The sequence below is a fragment of the Pseudophryne corroboree genome, chromosome 3 (assembly GCF_028390025.1).
Source record: "Pseudophryne corroboree isolate aPseCor3 chromosome 3, aPseCor3.hap2, whole genome shotgun sequence".
NCBI classification, from domain to species: domain Eukaryota; kingdom Metazoa; phylum Chordata; class Amphibia; order Anura; family Myobatrachidae; genus Pseudophryne; species Pseudophryne corroboree.
In genome coordinates this window covers 425,416,612-425,435,329 of record NC_086446.1, presented here as the reverse complement: position 1 = coordinate 425,435,329, position 18,718 = coordinate 425,416,612, and the positions used below count along the sequence as shown (strand labels likewise).

The 18,718-nt window shown below is 45.1% G+C and overlaps 1 protein-coding gene across 4 annotated transcripts in view; it reads left to right on the top strand.

Annotated features, from left to right (window-relative positions):
* Nucleotides 1-17,458, top strand: part of MYBL2 (MYB proto-oncogene like 2) — a 145,138-nt gene extending 127,680 nt beyond the window's left edge. The window contains exons 10-14 of one of the 4 annotated variants that reach the window (XM_063960285.1): nt 305-404; nt 12,773-12,886; nt 13,264-13,371; nt 14,083-14,481; nt 16,073-17,458. In XM_063960285.1, the coding sequence (XP_063816355.1) occupies nt 305-404; nt 12,773-12,886; nt 13,264-13,371; nt 14,083-14,481; nt 16,073-16,201 (850 nt within the window). In that variant the 3' untranslated portion in view covers nt 16,202-17,458. Of the gene's footprint in view, nt 1-304; nt 405-12,772; nt 12,887-13,263; nt 13,372-14,082; nt 14,482-15,507; nt 15,736-15,798; nt 15,884-16,072 lie in introns of those variants that run through there. The other 3 variants (XM_063960286.1, XM_063960287.1, XM_063960288.1) reach the window with 3 other exon arrangements.
* Nucleotides 17,459-18,718: the final 1,260 nt, after the last annotated feature.

Genomic DNA, 18,718 nt, shown 5'->3' with positions numbered 1-18,718 from the left:
AGTTTTAGCATAATTGCTTTCTTGGTTTTTGGAAGTTTTAATTTACTGCGATTGAGAAATATCCAGTAACCATTGTTATAGAGCACCTATAGTGAGTCGTAGAAAAAAGCAGATGCTGCGTTTTTGTTCCTCATCAGATATTTCCTGGCACTCTTACTATAAATCATGATTGTGGGTGAAGTCGCAGATATGGTAATAAGAACTTTAGGCATTCTAAAGTTAAATAATTTTGTTTGAGGAGAGCATTGCTTTCAGTATTGCTGATATTTCTATAGTTAGTTTCTCTTTACTGTTTTTATTTTAGTTTTGTCACTCCAAATCGAAAGTGTACATGGGAGAATGCACCCCACACACCCACACCATTTAAAAATGCATTGGAAAAGTTTGGGTCTTTGAAGCCATTGGTAAGCATGACTTTCTATACATACCTATTTTTCTCTGACGTCCTAGTGGATGCTGGGAACTCCGTAAGGACCATGGGGAATAGCGGCTCCGCAGGAGACTGGGCACAAAAGTAAAGCTTTAGGACTACCTGGTGTGCACTGGCTCCTCCCCCTATGACCCTCCTCCAAGCCTCAGTTAGATTTTTGTGCCCGAATGAGAAGGGTGCACACTAGGGGCTCTCCTGAGCTGCTTAGTGAAAAGTTTAGTTTTAGGTTTTTTATTTTCAGTGAGACCTGCTGGCAACAGGCTCACTGCATCGAGGGACTAAGGGGAGAAGAAGCGAACTCACCTGCGTGCAGAGTGGATTGGGCTTCTTAGGCTACTGGACACCATTAGCTCCAGAGGGATCGAACACAGGCCCAGCCATGGAGTCCGGTCCCAGAGCCGCGCCGCCGGCCCCCTTACAGAGCCAGAAGCAAGAAGAGGTCCGGAAAATCGGCGGCAGAAGACATCCTGTCTTCACCAAGGTAGCGCACAGCACTGCAGCTGTGCGCCATTGCTCCTCAGCACACTTCACACTTCGGTCACTGAGGGTGCAGGGCGCTAGGGGGGGGCGCCCTGAGCAGCAATAAAAACACCTTGGCTGGCGAAAATACATCACATATAGCCCCCAGGGCTATATGGATGAATTTTAACCCCTGCCAGATTACACTGAAAAACGGGAGAAAAGGCCGCCGAGAAAGGGGCGGAGCCTATCTCCTCAGCACACTGGCGCCATTTTCTCTCACAGCTCCGTTGGAGGGAAGCTCCCTGGCTCTCCCCTGCAGTCACTACACTACAGAAAGGGTTAAAAAAGAGAGGGGGGCACTAATTAGGCGCAGTATAAACAATACAGCAGCTATAAGGGGAAAAACACTTATAAAAGGTTATCCCTGTGTGTGTATATAAATATATATATATATATATATATATATATATATATATATATATATATATATATATATATAGCGCTCTGGTGTGTGCTGGCAAACTCTCCCTCTGTCTCCCCAAAGGGCTAGTGGGGTCCTGTCCTCTATCAGAGCATTCCCTGTGTGTGTGCTGTGTGTCGGTACGTTTGTGTCGACATGTATGAGGAGGAAAATGATGTGGAGGCGGAGCAAATTGCCTGTAATAGGGATGTCACCCCCTAGGGGGTCGACACCTGAGTGGATGAACTGCTGGAAGGAATTACATGACAGTGTCAGCTCTTTACAAAAGACAGTGATTGACATGAGACAGCCGGCTACTCAGCTTGTGCCTGTCCAGACGTCTCATAGGCCGTCAGGGGCTCTAAAGCGCCCGTTACCTCAGATGGCAAATACAGACGCCGACACGGATACTGACTCCAGTGTCGACGGTTAAGAGACAAATATGACTTCCAGTAGGGCCACACGTTACATGATTGAGGCAATGGAAAATGTTTTACACATTTCTGATAATACGAGTACCACCAATAGGGGTATTATGTTCAGTGAGGAAAAACTACCTGTAGTTTTCCTGAATCTGGGAAATTAAATGAGGTGTGTGATGAAGCGTGGGTTTCCCCCGATAAAAAAACTGATAATTTCTAAAAAGTTATTGGCATATATCCTTTCCCGCCAGAGGTTAGGGTGCGTTGGGAAACACCCCCTAGGGGGGATAAAGCGCTCACACGCTTGTCAAAACAAGGGCTCTACCCTCTCCTGAGATGGCCGCCCTTAAGGATCCTGCTGATAGAAAGCAGGAGGGTATCCTAAAATGTATTTACACACATACTGGTGTTATACTGCGACCAGCAATCGCCTCAGCCTGGATGTGCAGTGCTGGGTTGGCGTGGTCGGATTCCCTGACTGAAAATATTGATACCCTAGATAGGGACAGTATATTATTGCCTGTAGAGCATTTAAAAGATGCATTTCTATATATGGGTGATGCACAGCGGGATATTTGCCGACTGGCATCAAGAGTAAGTGCGCTGTCCATTTCTGCCAGAAGAGGGTTATGGACACGACAGTGGTCAGGTGATGTGGATTCCAAATGGCATATGGAAGTATTGCCTTATAAAGGGGAGGAGTTATTTGGGGTCGGTCTTTCAGACCTGGTGGCCACGGCAACAGCTGGGAAATCCACGTTTTTACCCCAGGTCGCCTCTCAAAATAAGAAGACGCCGTATTATCAGGCGCAGTCCTTTCGTTCCCATAAGGGCACGTGGGCAAAAGGTTCCTCATTTCTGCCCCGTGACAGAGGGAGAGGTAAACGGCTGCAGAAATCGGCCAGTTCCCAGGAACAGAAGCCCTCTCCCGCCTCTGCCAAGCCCTCAGCATGACGCTGGGGCTTTACAAGCAGACAGGGAGGCAGTGTTGGAAGCCATTCACAAGCTGTATTCCCAGCAGGTGATAATTAAGGTACCCCTCCTGCAACAGGGAAAGGGGTATTGCTCCACACTGTTGTGGTACCGAAGCCGGACGGCTCGGTGAGACCGATTTTAAATCTAAAATCTTTGAACACTTACATACAGAGGTTCAAATTCAAGAGAAGGGGACTACATGGTGTCTCTGGACATCAAGGATGCTTACCTTCATGTCCAAATTTACCCTTCTCACTAAGGGTACCTCAGGTTTGTGGTACAGAACTGTCACTATCAGTTTCAGACGCTGCCGTTTGGATGGTCCACGGCACCCCGGGTCTTTACCAAGGTAATGGCCGAAATGATGATACTCCTTCGAAGGAAGGGAGTTTTAGTTATCCCTTACTTGGACGATCTCCTGATAAGGGTAAGATCCTGGGAACAGTTGGAGGTCGGTGTAGCACTATCTCAGGTAGTGTTGCGACAGCACGATTGGATTCTCAATATTCCAAAATCGCAGCTGGTTCCGACGACTCGTCTTCTGTTCCTAGGGATGATTCTGGACACAGTTCAGAAAAAGGTGTTTCTCCCGGAGGAGAGAGCCAGGGAGTTATCCGAGCTAGTCAGGAACCTCCTAAAACCGAGCCAAGTCTCAGTGCATCAATGCACAAGGGTTCTGGGAAAAATGGTAGCTTCCTACGAAGCAAAGCCATTCGGCAGATTCCACGCAAGAACTTTCCAGTGGGACCTGCTGGACAAATGGTCCGGGTCGCATCTTAAGATGCATCAGCGGATAACCCGGTCACCAAGGACAAGGGTGTCCCTCCTGTGGTGGTTGCAGAGTGCTCATCTTCTAGAGGGCCGCAGAGTCGGCATTCAGGACTGGGTCCTGGTGACCACGGATGCCAGCCTGCGAGGCTGGGGAGCAGTCACACAGGGAAAAAATTTCCAGGGCTTATGGTCAAGCCTGGAGACATCATTTCACATAAATATCCTGGAGCTAAGGGCCATTTACAATGCTCTCAGCTTAGCAAGACCTCTGCTTCAAGGTCAGCCGGTGTTGATCCAGTCGGACAACATCACGGCAGTCACCTATGTAAACAGACAGGGTTGCACAAGAAGCAGTCAATGGCAGAAGCTGCAAGGATTCTTCGCTGGGCGGAAAATCATGGGATAGCACTGTCAGCAGTATTCATTCCGGGAGTGGACAACTGGGAAGCAGACTTCCTCAGCAGGCACGGCCTCCACCCGGGAGAGTGGGGACTTCACCCAGAAGTCTTCCACATGATTGTAAACCATTGGGAAAAACCAAAGGTGGACATGATGGCGTCCCGCCTAAACAAAAAATTGGACAGGTATTGCGCCAGGTCAAGGGACCCTCAGGCAATAGCTGTGGACGCTCTGGTAACACCGTGGGTGTACCAGTCAGTGTATGTGTTCCCTCCTCTTTCTCTCATACCAAAAGTACTGAGAATTATAAGACGGAGGGGAGTAAGAACTATACTCGTGGCTCCGGATTGGCCAAGAAGGACTTGGTACCCGGAACTTCAAGAGATGCTCACGGAGGACCCGTGGCCTCTACCTCTAAGAAGGGACCTGCTCCAGCAAGGACCCTGTCTATTCCGAGACTTCCTGCGGCTGCGTTTAACGGCAGGGCGGTTGAACGCCGGATCCTGAAGGAAAAAGGCATTCCGGATGAAGTCATCCCTACCCTGATCAAGCCAGGAAGGATGTAACCGCAAAGCATTATCACCGCATTTGGCGAAAATATGTTGCGGGGTGCGAGGCCAGTAAGGCCCCGATGGAGGAATTTTCAACTAGGTCGATTCCTGCATTTCCTGTAAACAGGAGTGTCTATGTGCCTAAAATTGGGGTCCATTAAGGTTCAAATTTCGGCCCTGTCAATTTTCTTCCAGAAAGAACTAACTTCAGTTCCTGAAGTTCAGACGTTTTGTAAAAGGGGTACTGCATATACAGCCTCCTTTTGTGCCTCCAGTGGCACCTTGGGATCTCAATGTAGTTTTGGGGTTCCTAAAGTCACATTGGTTTGAACCACTTGAGTCTGTGGAGTTAAAATATCTCACATGGAAAGTGGTCATGTTGTTGGCCCTGGCCTCGGCCAGGCGCGTGTCAGAATTGGGGGCTTTATCCTGTAAAGGCCCTTATCTGATCTTCCAGACAGGGCGGAATTGAGGACTCATCCTCAATTTCTCCCTAAGGTGTTTTCAGCGTTTCACGTGAACCAGCCTATTGTGGTACCTGCGGCTACTAGGGACTTGGAGGACTCCAAGTTGCTGGACGTAGTCAGGGCCCTGAAAATATGTTTCCAGGACGGCTGGAGTCAGAAAATCTGACTCGCTGTTTATCCTGTATGCACCCAACAAGCTGGGTGCTCCTGCTTCTAAGCAGACTATTGCTCGTTGGATTTGTAGCACAATTCAGCTTGCACATTCTGTGGCAGGCCTGCCACAGCCAAAATCTGTAAAAGCCCATTCCACACGGAAAGGGGCTCATCTTGGGCGGCTGCTTGAGGGGTCTCGGCTTTACAACTTTGCCGAGCAGCTACTTGGTCAGGGGCAAACACGTTTGCTAAATTCTACAAATTTGATACCCTGGCTGAGGAGGACCTGGAGTTCTCTCATTCGGTGCTGCAGAGTCATCCGCACTCTCCCGCCCGTTTGGGAGCTTTGGTATAATCCCCATGGTCCTTACGGAGTTCCCAGCATCCACTAGGACGTCAGAGAAAATAAGAATTTACTTACCGATAATTCTATTTCTCATAGTCCGTAGTGGATGCTGGGCGCCCATCCCAAGTGCGGATTGTCTGCAATACTTGTACATAGTTATTGTTACAAAAATCGGGTTATTGTGGTTGTGAGCCATCTTTCCAGAGGCTCCTCTGTTATCATGCTGTTAACTGGATTCAGATCACAGGTTGTACGGTGTGATCGGTGTGGCTGGTATGAGTCTTACCCGGGATTCATAAATCCTTCCTTATTGTGTACGCTCGTCCGGGCACAGTATCCTAACTGAGGCTTGGAGGAGGGTCATAGGGGGAGGAGCCAGTGCACACCAGGTAGTCCTAAAGCTTTACTTTTGTGCCCAGTCTCCTGCGGAGCCGCTATTCCCCATGGTCCTTACGGAGTTCCCAGCATCCACTACGGACTATGAGAAATAGAATTATCGGTAAGTAAATTCTTATTTAAAGTAAAAAGAGGATTTTGGTACTTAACGATAAATCCATTTCTTTGAATCCACTCTGGGACACTGGAACAGTCTTACACAGTAGGGGTGTGAAGCTTGCAAACCGGAGGTGTGGCACAATCTAAAAAATTAACATAGTCTACACAGCCGGTTGCTCCCCCTTCACGCCCCTCAATCCTCAGTTTGGAATGTTTGATGGAGAGTAAAGGACTACAATGCACTGGCGAGGAACCCAACCGTACAACAAATCAAACAGCATCCAAGAACTCTTTGAACAGAAACCCAACGCTGTTTGCACGAACTGTTTAACAAGACCTTTGTACACAGCAGGTTGATAGCACCGAGGCGGGTGTCTAGTGTCCACGAGTGGATCAGAGAAATGTTATCGGTAAGTACCAAAATCCTCTTTTTTCTCTTTCGTCCACTAGGGGACACTGGAACAGTCTTACACAGTAGGGGACGTCCCAAAGTTACTCCCAAGGGTGGAAGTGCTGTCGGTGACCTGCAGAATTAAACGTCCAAACTTAGAATCTCTGGACGCGAACGTATCAAACTTGTAAAATTTTCGTGAACGTGTGTGCAGATGACCACGTTGCTGCTCTTCAAAGTTGAGTAGTAGAGGCACCTCTGGCAGCTGCCCACGAGGCCCCCACAGACCTGGTGGTATAAGCACCAATTCAAAACGGAGCTTGTTTACCACAGGTATACATAAACTTGTCTAATGGCAAATATAATTCATCTAGCCAAAGTCTGCTTAGATGCCGGCCAACCCTTCTTTGGCCAGTCATAGAGAACGAACAAATGGTCCAAATTCCGGATGGACGATATCACCTGTACGTATATACGCAGAGCTCTCACAATATCCAAAGATACATCCCCCATCTGCAGCCCCCTGAAAAGATGGGACTACATTTGGCTGGTTCACATGTAACCCCCGAAACAACCTTAGGGAGGAACTTTGTGCTTGTACGGAGTTCCGCCCTATCTTCATGGAAAATCAAAAAGGGGCTCCTACATGATAAGGCTCCCAACTCAGAGACTCTTCTGGCCGAAGCCAGGGCAAGTAACAACGTGACCTTCCAAGAAAGATTTCAGCCCTGCTTTTTCCAACGGCTCAAACGTTGTTGAACCTAAAAATTCCAACACTATGTTTAAGTCCCACGGCGCAGTGGAAGGGCGGAAAGGAGGTTGAATTCTCAGAACCCCTTGCAAGAAAGTATGAATTTCCTGTAAGGATGCTAAACGCTGTTGAAATAGGATGGAGAGAGCCGAAATCTGAACCTTCAAAGAACCTAATCGTAGTCCTCCCTCTAAACCGGTTTGGAGGAAACGCAGAAGTTGTGACAAGTGGAATTCTGTGGAATCCCACCCATGCTACTGACACCAGTCGATGTATTTCTTCCATATTCTGCAGTAGCGCATGGCCGTGACCGGCTTCCGAGCGGCGCTAATTGTAGGAATGGCCGCTTTAGGTTTCCCTCTGCTTCTTAAGATCCGGGTCTCGAGCCACGCCGTCAAACGCAGCCGGTTTAGGTCTGGGTGGAGGAACGTCCCCTGAGATAGCAGGTCTTCCCTCTGAGGCAACCTCCAAGGATCTTCTGCTAGCAGACCCCGCAAGTCCGAGTACCAACTCCTGCGGGGCCAATCTGGTGCTATCAGAATTGCCCACACTCGTTCCCGCTTCGCCTTCTTGAGGCCCCTGGTATTAGTGGGAATGGTGGAAAGATGTAAACCTTTCTGTAACACCAAGGAAGTGTCAACGCGTCCACTCCTTCCGCTGCTGGATCTATGGTTCTGGCTACATACCTGGGCAGCTGATGGTTGTTTCAAACTGCCATTAGGTCTACCTGAGGTAGGCCCCATCTCCTCACCACCATGTCGAAGACCTGTGGGTGTAGACACCACTCTCCTGGATGCATGTACTGGTGACTGAGATAATCTGCTTCCCAGTTCTCCACTCCCGGAATGAACACTGCCGAGAGGACGATGTGTCTTTCTGTCCACGACAATATCCTTGTGACCTCCTTTAGTGCCATCTTACTCTTTGTTCCTCCTTGACTGTTTATGTATGCCGTCGTCGTGATATTGTCCGACTGTATTTTCAAGTGTTGACCCACCACTAGGTCTTCGGGTAAGAGAAGCGCATTGTAAACTGCTCTTAGTTCGAGAATATTTATGGGTAGTCTGCTCTCCTGTGACATCCATCTGCCCTGAAACTGATGGTCGTCTAGGACAGCGCCCCAACCTCTGAGACTGGCATCCGTTGTGAGGATTCTCCAATCCCAAATGCCGAATTTCTTCCCTGCTGCGAGATTCCTGTGTAACGAACAAATTAAAAAGGTTCGTACTTGTGGTGAAAGCCGGATTTTACTATGTAGAAGCCAGTGCGACCCTGCTCCCTGAGCAATGAGGTTCATCTGGAATGGTCTGGAATGAAGTCTGCCATACTGTAGAGCCTCGAAAGACGACACCATCTTCCCGAGTAGCTGTACACAGAGGTGAAAGGACACCGTCTGTGCCTTCAGTACCTGAGCTACTAGCCTTTGTATGTCTTTGATCTTGTTCTCTGGTAAGGATACCCACAATAGTATTGTGTCCAGGATGAGACCTAGGAATTGAATCCGTTGAGTTGGAATGAGGTTGGGTTTCTGGAAGTTCACAATCCACCCATGTTGAATGAGAAATTGATGAGAGGTCTGAGCATCCGTGATCAGCTGTTCCTGAGAGGTGGCCTTGATCAGGAGATTGTCTAGATAAGGTATGATTGTGACCCCTAATTTTCTCAATCCTGCAACCATTATTGCCATGATCTTTGTAAAGATTTGTGGGGCTGATGATAGGCCGAAAGGCAAGGCCGTGAACTGGTAGTGATCCTTCACCAGTGCTAATCTTAAGTATGCTTGGTGAGGAGTCCAAATGGGGATGTGAAGGTATGCGTCCTTTATGTCCATGGATACAATGAACTCTCCTTGTTCTAAACCTGCAATAACCGACTGGATTGATTCCATCTTGAATTTGTAAACTGGTTTATAGCTTTTAAATTGAGTATCGGTCTGACCGTCCCGTCTGGTTTTCGTCACAACAAAAAGATTTGAATAGAATCCCGTTCCACTTTGAGAGTCGAGGACTGGAATAATGACCTCTGTGCATCACAATTTTTGAATTGCCGGCAGTAGTGCCCACGCTTTCAGAGGACACAGGCAATCCTGTTGCAAAAAATTGACACTGAGGTTGCTGTTAAAAAATCTATTCTGTACCCCTGGGAGATAATGTTATTTATCCAAACTTCTGGTGAGGTTTTGGTTCAGATGTCCCGAAAACCTTCCAGTCGTGTACCCACCAAAGGGGACCCCAGGTGAGCTGGGAGACAGTCATGCCACGATCTTGTCAGCTGGCTTTTCCTGTTTCCTGGCTGTTGCCTGTGAGCGACCTCTTCCTTTGCCTCCACGTGCTTTGAACCAAAACCTCTTCCTCGGCCTCGAAAGGAATGTGATCTAAAAGAGTTAAAAACTGGTCCCGAATAACCTCTCCTGACCTGTGCAGCGGTTCTCGTATAAGGAGTAGGAAGAAAGGTGGACTTCCCTGCCGTAGCTTGTGAAATCCACTTGTCCAACTCTGGACCGAAAAGCATTTCACCCCCAAAGGGGATGGATTCTACCGCCTTCTTGGTGTCAGTCTCCTTGCCATTCTCTGAGCCATAAAATACGTCTAGCCGATATGGCCGATGCGGAGATGTGCAATACTATCCTGCTAATATCATTTGAGGCTTGACACAAATATGAGGCCGATTCACGAATGTGTTCCGCCAGCTGAGTAATCTCTTCCAAACTCTCTTCCTCCTCAATAGCCTGTACAATACGACCAGACCATGCTCCCATGGCCTTGTTAATCCAAGCACAGATGATTGTAGGTCTCTGCGCTGCACCTGCTGCTACAAAAATTTACTTTAAAGTTATGTCAACCTTACGATCTGAAGCATCCTTCAAAGTCGTCACATTAGGTATAGGTAAGATTGTCTTCTTTGATAACCTCCCTAAGGAAGCATCCACCACTGGTGGGGTCTCCCACTTCGCCATTACACCCTTTGGTAAAGGGTAGTTTACTTGAAACCTCTTTGGAAATTGAAAGCGTTTATCAGGCTGCTTCCAAGCTTCCTCCATTTGAGTTTGGAGAGATTTAGGAATGTGAAACACTGCTGAAGCGGTTTTTGGGATTCGAATAATTCAAAATCCTCTGGCTCCTTCACTTCTACCTTAAAGTTGAGGATCTCCTTGACCGCTTCAATAAGGGAATCTAGACCCGTAACTGCCGTGTCCTCTTACGGAGAATCTGCATCAAGGGTAGTTTCAATTAACTCTCACCTTCTTCCGTATCCATAAGTAGACCATCCTCCTCCGACACTTCTGGTAAGATGGGAAGAGTCTCTTAATTGCCTTGCGCACATTTGTAACAGCTTGTGTGGGCGGCTTTAATCTGATCAGAAATTCTTCCATTGTTTTTGAGAACCCCGCAGCCCATTCTGATTTCTGCTTGCGGGACTCTGCCATCTCCTTAGAGATCTTATCTTGTCAGGTTATCATGCCATGACCTAGACGGAGCACTTCTCGTGTGTGTAGCGTCCTTGTCTACGCAGGAATCTCACACCCTGGAGCTGCCAACCCGTGTGCTTTTCTTGTTACATTTCGTGCAAACATAATAGGTCTTAAAGGTCTTGGTTGGTGCTTTAGACATGTTGACTAAACCCCGTCCTAACCCTTTAAACTAGGAAGAGGAAGACCGTGATGGCTGATGGAAGCAAAGGTATATTGAAATCACCTGGCTGGAACGGTTTTAAATAATAATAAAAAAAAAAATACCAGCCATCTTGCAACTCTCACACATCCAACTGTAACTCAGCTACGATGTTAGGGTTGATATAGAGTTGTTACTTGTATTTTTGTTAGGGTCTTTACAATAGAATTCCCTTGAAAATATAAACAGTAAAATTGAGTTAAACAGGAGATCCTCTCATGTATAAATAAAATATATCAAGACTTAACAGCAGAGGGAGCGATCAGTGTAAGAAAAACCCTCTCCCATGTCATTTGCTGTCCTCCCATAGGGGGAGGACTCATCCATCCCCCTCAGTTTGGCGCCTTAAATATAAAAAATTGGCACCACTGAATTTTTATGGGAACTCATGACTGCCTATAGTATGACCTTATATTTATATAAAGGGAGCTCTGGCGAGTATCTGCTATGCGCCGCTCGTTTACCCGGCTCACGCGGTTGAGAAACCCTCCTCAGCTGCGCAGCGCTGTAACACTGGGCAAACCCCCGCCCGCTGGCTGGTGCGCGCCGGTACAGTCTATTACCAGGTCCCGTAGCGGTGCCGCTGTCTCCGCTCTGTCTGGTGTAGGTTCTGCTGTCTCTCCATGCACTGCACACCGGAGAGAGACGCTGAGCCTCACTCTGTGCCCTTGCTACCGCTGCGAGCGCTCTCCCTGCAGCAGCCTATGACAGGTATTCATGGGGGGGGGTACAGTCTTAACTAAGTAAAAAAAACAAACTTATATGAAATAAAGAACCTAAGTTCATTACAGTGAGGGCCCACATTTCAAACCAGTACTCACTCTTGAGAGAGTAAGAGAGAGGAATCTCCTGAAGAGAAATGCAGGTCCCTTCAAAAGGGATCCTTGTTTCTCAAATGTTAGTTTTGCCTTGTCCCCCTTTTCTTTAGGTTGACGCAGCAATAGATTTTATATCTGAACAGGATCTCAGTGCTGCACCTCCAGCACAATTTTTCAAACTGAGGGTTGAGGGGCGTGAAGGGGGAGGAGCTGGCTGTGCAGACTGTTAATTTTTTAGTTTGTGCCACACCTCTGGTTTGCATGCTTCACACCCCTACTGTGTAAGACTGTTCCAGTGTCCCCTAGTTGATGAAAGAGAAAGTTGGAATTTCCTTTTGTGTACACATGTATTCAGAGATGATTATCTGGATGCTAGGTGCTTGGTTTATTTTGGTAAGAAAATAAGTAATATGTTCGAAGCATAAAGCTGTGATCTTGCATCTGTTTTGTAGCTTAGATTTGTGACGAGAGCAGGATATATGGTATGTTATATTAATCAAATCTTGACAAGTATTGTATACTATGTATTCTAAAATTATTCATCTGTTTGAAGTGCAGTGGTTTGTGTTCTTAAATGTCACTGTATGTGTGTTCTTTAAGCATGTTTCCAAGAACTATTACCTGGAGTAATGGGGTCACCCAGTCACCTGCAAGGTCCTTTTAGAGTTTGCTGCGGGCTGTAGACTTCCTCTGCTATTAGTCAGCCATGATGGGCAGGAATGCTGTAGGACCCCTTTTTGCTCAAAACTGACTTGAGTTGCCCTGTATTGCCTCACAAATGGTTGCCCATTCTTGTCCAGTGTATCTGCTCCATTAGGAGTACTTAAGGAATGCTAAGTAGCCATGCTCTGATAATTTAAATTATGCCAAAGTGATTTTGACCTTGAAGAGCTACTTTGTACCCTCCACTAGTACATAAGGTTTCCTTAGGAGGACCAGCCGGGCTGAGTATGCACAGAGCTAGACAGAAGACCATAATCCTCACAGCTGTGACTTGTAATGCAACCTACTTTAGTGAAGTGTTGCGCTTTATCAAATCTACATATGTACGTGTCTACACTGACCACTCCCATCACATGAACTACTGTGAAATGTATTAAAGCTGTCATTTTGTAAGCATTCCAGTGTAGCAGAGTAATCTCTTTATTTTTCACATTGTTAACCTTAGATGTGGAGATATTTATATTTTTTTTAAACTCTGGTTCTGTAGCCTCCGACCCCTCACCTGGAAGAAGATCTGAAGGAAGTCTTGCGCAGTGAGTCTGGCATTGAGTTGATCATTGTAGATGAGACTAATCATGAACGTCAAAAGAGGAAACCTGGGGTAAAATAAGAATTTTCTCATCTTTTTACACTTGCTAGTATTTCACACGTGTTGGCCAAAATGCAAACTTACCCATAAGTGTTAGTTTCAGATAGATTTAATCTTAAATTACAAGAGTATTTTTTTGTATTTTGTAATAGTTAATGTAATGTGTTTAAAGAAAAATGCTAATTTGACGTTATTGTAAAGAATGATTTCATATTTGTTTTAATGCTTCTGGTGTTATGTTTAACCCCTTACAATCTAATCTTGCTTTTTCTGTGACTGTCGAAGGTTTGAAACGTTATACCTTTTGTAAACGATGCATGAATTTGGTCCAATATATTTAAACATGAACTTTGCTATGTAGTACTTAAGCGTTCTTCTGTCTCTTCCAGCATTCTCACAGTCCCATTAAAAAAGTGCGCAAGTCCCTCGCTTTGGATATTGTAGACAAGCGGCCGGTCACGCTGTCTGTTTTATCAGCTGCATCTTCACGTGTACAGGTAAAGTACATATAGGTCACCCAAATCTGCAGCAGTCACTTGACATCAGTCTACACTTTACAGGCATCAAATCATTCCAATACTAGCTGATCTAATTACTAGCTGGCACACAGTATAAAGTGCAATGGTTCTCTTGATTTGAAACTTGTGTTTCAGATATCCCTATGTTTTGTGTAGTATATGGGAGCCTTCCACAGTGTGACCAGCTCTGAGGGCCCTTTTTCTAAAACTGGTCTGATGGGAGGGGGCATAGAGGGAAGGAGCCAGCACACACACTCAGTTTGAAATATTTAAAGTGCATCGGCTCCAAGGACCCATCTATACCACACTGTATATCACCATCCCAGTATCCCCTATGGATTAATGAGAAAGTACAGATAAAGCTAAAAAGAAATAGTTTCAGAATTATGTATTTTGTTAGTTTTGTACTTGGGGGGGGGGGGGGGGGCATGTCTCCCCTTTAAATAAGCTTATAATTTAATTGCAGAAAACTCTATACCATAGTTTACTACTTTCAGACTAATGTATGTGAATTCTCAAATCCTATACACTAAGTACATGCAGGAATTGTTAGAGAAAGTGATGGCACAGATTAAGGAGTTTGAGGACTGTTACTTGAAGCACAGTTTGGTAGATGGATGGTAACTGCTAGTGTATATAGACAGTTGGTTTATCCTTTTGTGATGACTTTCTATTTCTGTCCCATCTCAGCCTCCTCAAAGCTCCGAGAGCTTTCTGTCCATGTCTCTTAACGAGTCCTCTTGTAGCAGCAAAGAGGAGAACAGTCTCTTAAACCAGGGCTTTGTCCAGGCCATGCCAGGAAAAAGTTCATTGACCCACGATGACACCTCACAGACTGACATTGGAGAGCTGTTGAAAACACAGGCTTCCGCTCTTTGTAATGCTGACAGAGGCATGCTGCTGAAAACTGACCCTAGCAAATATTTAAATAAAGACTCTTGTCCACGTTTGGCAGTGGACATTGATGAAGTTGTGAGGACCTCTCTAAACAAAAGCAAAGCGGCTAATGCAAAGCTGGATTCACCTGTGGCTGGAGATACTGAGAAACAAACATTGGCACACACAGAAAAGCCTAGGATCCCGGAACCGGTAAGTGTTTCTTCATAACATTTGTTAAAACATACTTAAAACGGTCAGGTAATTTAATGATTAGCTTGAAGTCCCCTATTGGTCATCCCTAGAATTCAAATTGACATTTCAGTTTCCATTGGATCTACATTAACAATGGTTGTTTATAGATACATGGTCCAGTGGTTTTTTCAAGAAATGCAGAGAGATCCTTCAGAGGAGTTTTCTGCCAACTGTCACACTTGTATGGCATGGGTAATAATCATCCATACATCTGTTTACTATCACGTTCCATATATAGATAAAGACAAAACCAGAGCACATATCTGTCAAAATTCACAGTTTAGATTACAGAAAATTATTTGTATTATGCCTCTATACCCCTCCCCCCACACTTTATTATTTTTATTTTTTTTGTCTCTTAAACCTTTAGAGTTTAACACCAGTGAGGCTACATAAAGGTTAAATTGAGCACGGTTTCTGTGCAGATTATACAGCTAGAAAAGAATTGACTGCAGGTGTTTTCATTCCAAACAACATCCATCTCGCTATTACTATGCCACCCTTGGCTCCCACACAGATTCATAATTATAGGAATTTAAATAATCATGCTTATCCACTCTTAAAATGTTCAACTGCGTTAAAGGGACCACAATATATTTTCCAGCAAATCCTGTGATCTAGTCTGCATTTTTAACCTTTAAATTATATTTAGTTTGTTAGGGCCTCTGTCCACCAGTTGTTTGACCTGAGCTGACATCTTTGGCTCTCCAGTTGCTGAAAAGAAATGGTCATCAAAGTTCTAACTGTTGGGAGACAACAGGGAGGGATATCTGGGATATTATGTTTTTATTTGAAAGTTGTAAGCAAAACATTTGCTGGTAGTCTCGGACCCTCCATGAACACTCCTGTATAAACAGGCAGTGATTTAGGTTTACAGTTTTAACTAGAATATTTCAATACCCATGTGTATAAGTCTTTAGATGTACTGTACAGTAATCCTCATTGACAACACCCGTATTCTATCCTTCCTCTAATATCCATTAGTAGTGCTCTATTTACTAAGCATTGGATGGAGGGAGTGAGGCGTGAGTGCAGGACCCTGCCCCTCCGTCGGCACACAGTGTGTGTGTATATATAAAGCAGCTGAGCCGGTTATCTGCCGCCTCAAACGCATCATCTGCAGCCCCAGCACCGACCCCCCTCCTCCTTGGCCTGAAGGGAAGTCCGGCGGCACCGCAGAGGTGAAGAGTAGCATTGAAGGTCAATATAAATGGCAGCTGCCATCCCAGTAACCTACCCCTCTCTTACTCACGAGCACCCTCTTTCCATATGCAGCAAGTGTGAAACAGAACAATATTTGTAATTAGCAGCAGGCTGAAACATCTCCCTGCAATATCAGTTACACTTTCAGCACACAGTGGAGTCATTTTGTCGTGTGGTGGCCACTGACGCACATAACAGGTGAGAAGCAGCCTTATATAGGATTATTGATTATATTATTGTTACGTAACTTGTTTAAATAAAAAAAAAAAGATAACTGCATTTAGCATGTGTTCATTGTGAGGTATTTTTTTTTATCCTAATATAAGTGATTTCTTTTCCTTCACAGATGAGTCAGGCCTGGAAAATCATTGCATTTGGTGGCTCCAAGGATCAGCTGCACATGCAGGAAAAAGCACGAGCCATCCTGAACTTGTACAAACACAGCTCTACGTCACGAACTCTCATACTATCATGATATTCAGTTAAACAATGGAGACTACCTTTTTATAGAATCCTTGAACAAGCAACAACAAAGTCAGAACTGTCTATAAATTGTTACAGGCTTGAACAGTGCATCTGCATTAGAACCCTATGGTTTTTGTAAGCCGTTCAAAAAGTGATAACTGAAGTGATTCTAGTGAGTTTTCTGAATCATCATGTGACTCATCGTGACCACCTGGCAAAACACAATTAATTTTAGTTGTGTTCCTCAAAACAGAAAAGAAGAAACGCTAAATGTATGATTTATCTAATTGTGACAGCTGTTTTTAAATAAACATTTAACTTCATTTCCGCTGAAGGTGTAGGATGGCTACAAACGTATATTTGTGTGAAGAATTGTAAACTGGTCTGCCAGTCCGCAGAGTTAGTGTCCCATAAATCTGTGTTCTGTGCTGACTTCAGAGGTACTTAACATGATATTTAAATATTCTCAGGCAACTTCGTACTGCAGTCTTATTTGCTATGTCATTTGCTAGTGTAAAATCTAGAGAGACTTTGCAAACATCAGTAAGTTAAGATAGTAATAGAATGTGTGGTTTTTTTATACTTTTTTGCTACCCTAATGCACATGCCAATCCTAAAATGTCATTCAACTCGTAGAAGCTCGCCCATACCTGTATCCATTTAACCAAGCTGATACTTAAAATGTGTTACACCCCTTTTCTTTTGTTTGTGTGAATACAAGGTAACCTCAAAATAAGGGCGAGAAAATCTGAATAGATGGTGCTACTTGAATAAAGCTCTGTATGCCATCACAGTGAAGTGTTGTACTGTATCACTGTAGACTCCCTATCACGAGTTGTTCATCTGTAGCTCGTTAAATGAAAATGTTGAGTATATTACAAAAAAGTAGTGTTAAAACTGTTATGATGGTTTTATATTTATAAAGTCATAACTTATTTAATTTTGTAACGGATGCAAGTTTCATGGAATGACTCCTATACATCTTCCAACTGGGTAATATGATATGTCTGTTTTAAAAGGTTTAATATAGAGAAGTTGTTGCATATACCAACTTGTTTTCATTTTCTACACTGTACAAAACAAGTAATGATATAGCATAGTCTTTTGTTGTCCTTATTCATTGTGAACAGAGCTGCATTTAGTGGTGCTAGAAAGGTTTCATGTTTTCTTTCAATTTTCTGAATTAATGCATACATGTGACCTTATTAACTGTTTCAGATCTTAAGTCATAAAATACAGAAACCAATAAATTAAGTAACGCACACAAGGATATACTTCTTTTTTTATTTAAATCATGGATATATGTTTGTGAATTGCTAGGATGTAGAGACTGGTGTGAACCCCTGAGCAGCAATGACTTACATCAGATATTTATGGTAATTGTTAATCAGTCCTGCACTTTCGGCTTGGAGGAATTCCTCCAATTCCTGCTTTCAGAACTGCTTCAACTCCTGGATAATGAGCATTCTTAAATGAATACCCGGCTTTATAATCTGCCACACCGTTTTGCACTGGAAGAAAAGACAGTGTTTATCAAACACTGACCCCAATGCATGATCCTCTGTTATGGGAGAGAAGTGGTATCCATTGATATTTTGTGCATGGATAGCTCTTCTCCCCTGTGTATGATGGTGCCATCTGTAAGATAGAATGCCGATATGCAGGCCAATATATGTCACTGACCATTTTGACACCTGCAGGTGTTTGCCAAACACCAAAAAAGATTTGCTCTGTCCCTGGCTATGGGAGATCTTACGCGTGCCCAATGGAGTCGGCCAGAGGTAAGACGCATTGCATCAGCACCAGGCATGGCTGGAGTGGACGTTTTCATTCACCCCCCCCCCCCCCCAACCCCCCACCCCTCTCCAGCAGCTGAGATGTTAATACATCTCCGCACTAGTGCGTTGCCTTCGTAAAGAGGCAAAGCGGGAAGCCACTATTTCTCTAATGTCCTAGTGGATGCTGGGGACTCCGTAAGGACCATGGGGAATAGACGGGCTCCGCAGGAGACAGGGCACTTTAAGAAAGAATTGGGATACTGGTGTGCACTGGCTCCTCCCTCTATGTCCCTCCTCCAGACCTCAGTTTGAATCTGTGCCCGGACGAGCTGGGTGCACCTTAGTGAGCTCTCATGAGCTTGCTAAAAAGAAAGTATTTTGTTAGGATTTTTTATTTTCAGAGAGATCTGCTGGCAACAGACTCTCTGCTACGTGGGACTGAGGGGAGAGAAGCAGCCCTACTCACTAGAAGATAGGTCCTGCTTCTTAGGCTACTGGACACCATTAGCTCCAGAGGGATCGTACACAGGAACGCACCCTTGGTCGTCCGATCCCGGAGCCGCGCCGCCGTCCCCCTCGCAGAGCCAGAAGCCGGCGTGAGAAGCAAGAAGACTTCGAAATCGGCGGCAGAAGACTCCAGTCTTCATATGAGGTAGCGCACAGCACTGCAGCTGTGTGCCATTGCTCCCACACTAAACCCACACACTCCGGTCACTGTAGGGCGCAGGGGGGGGCGCCCTGGGCAGCAA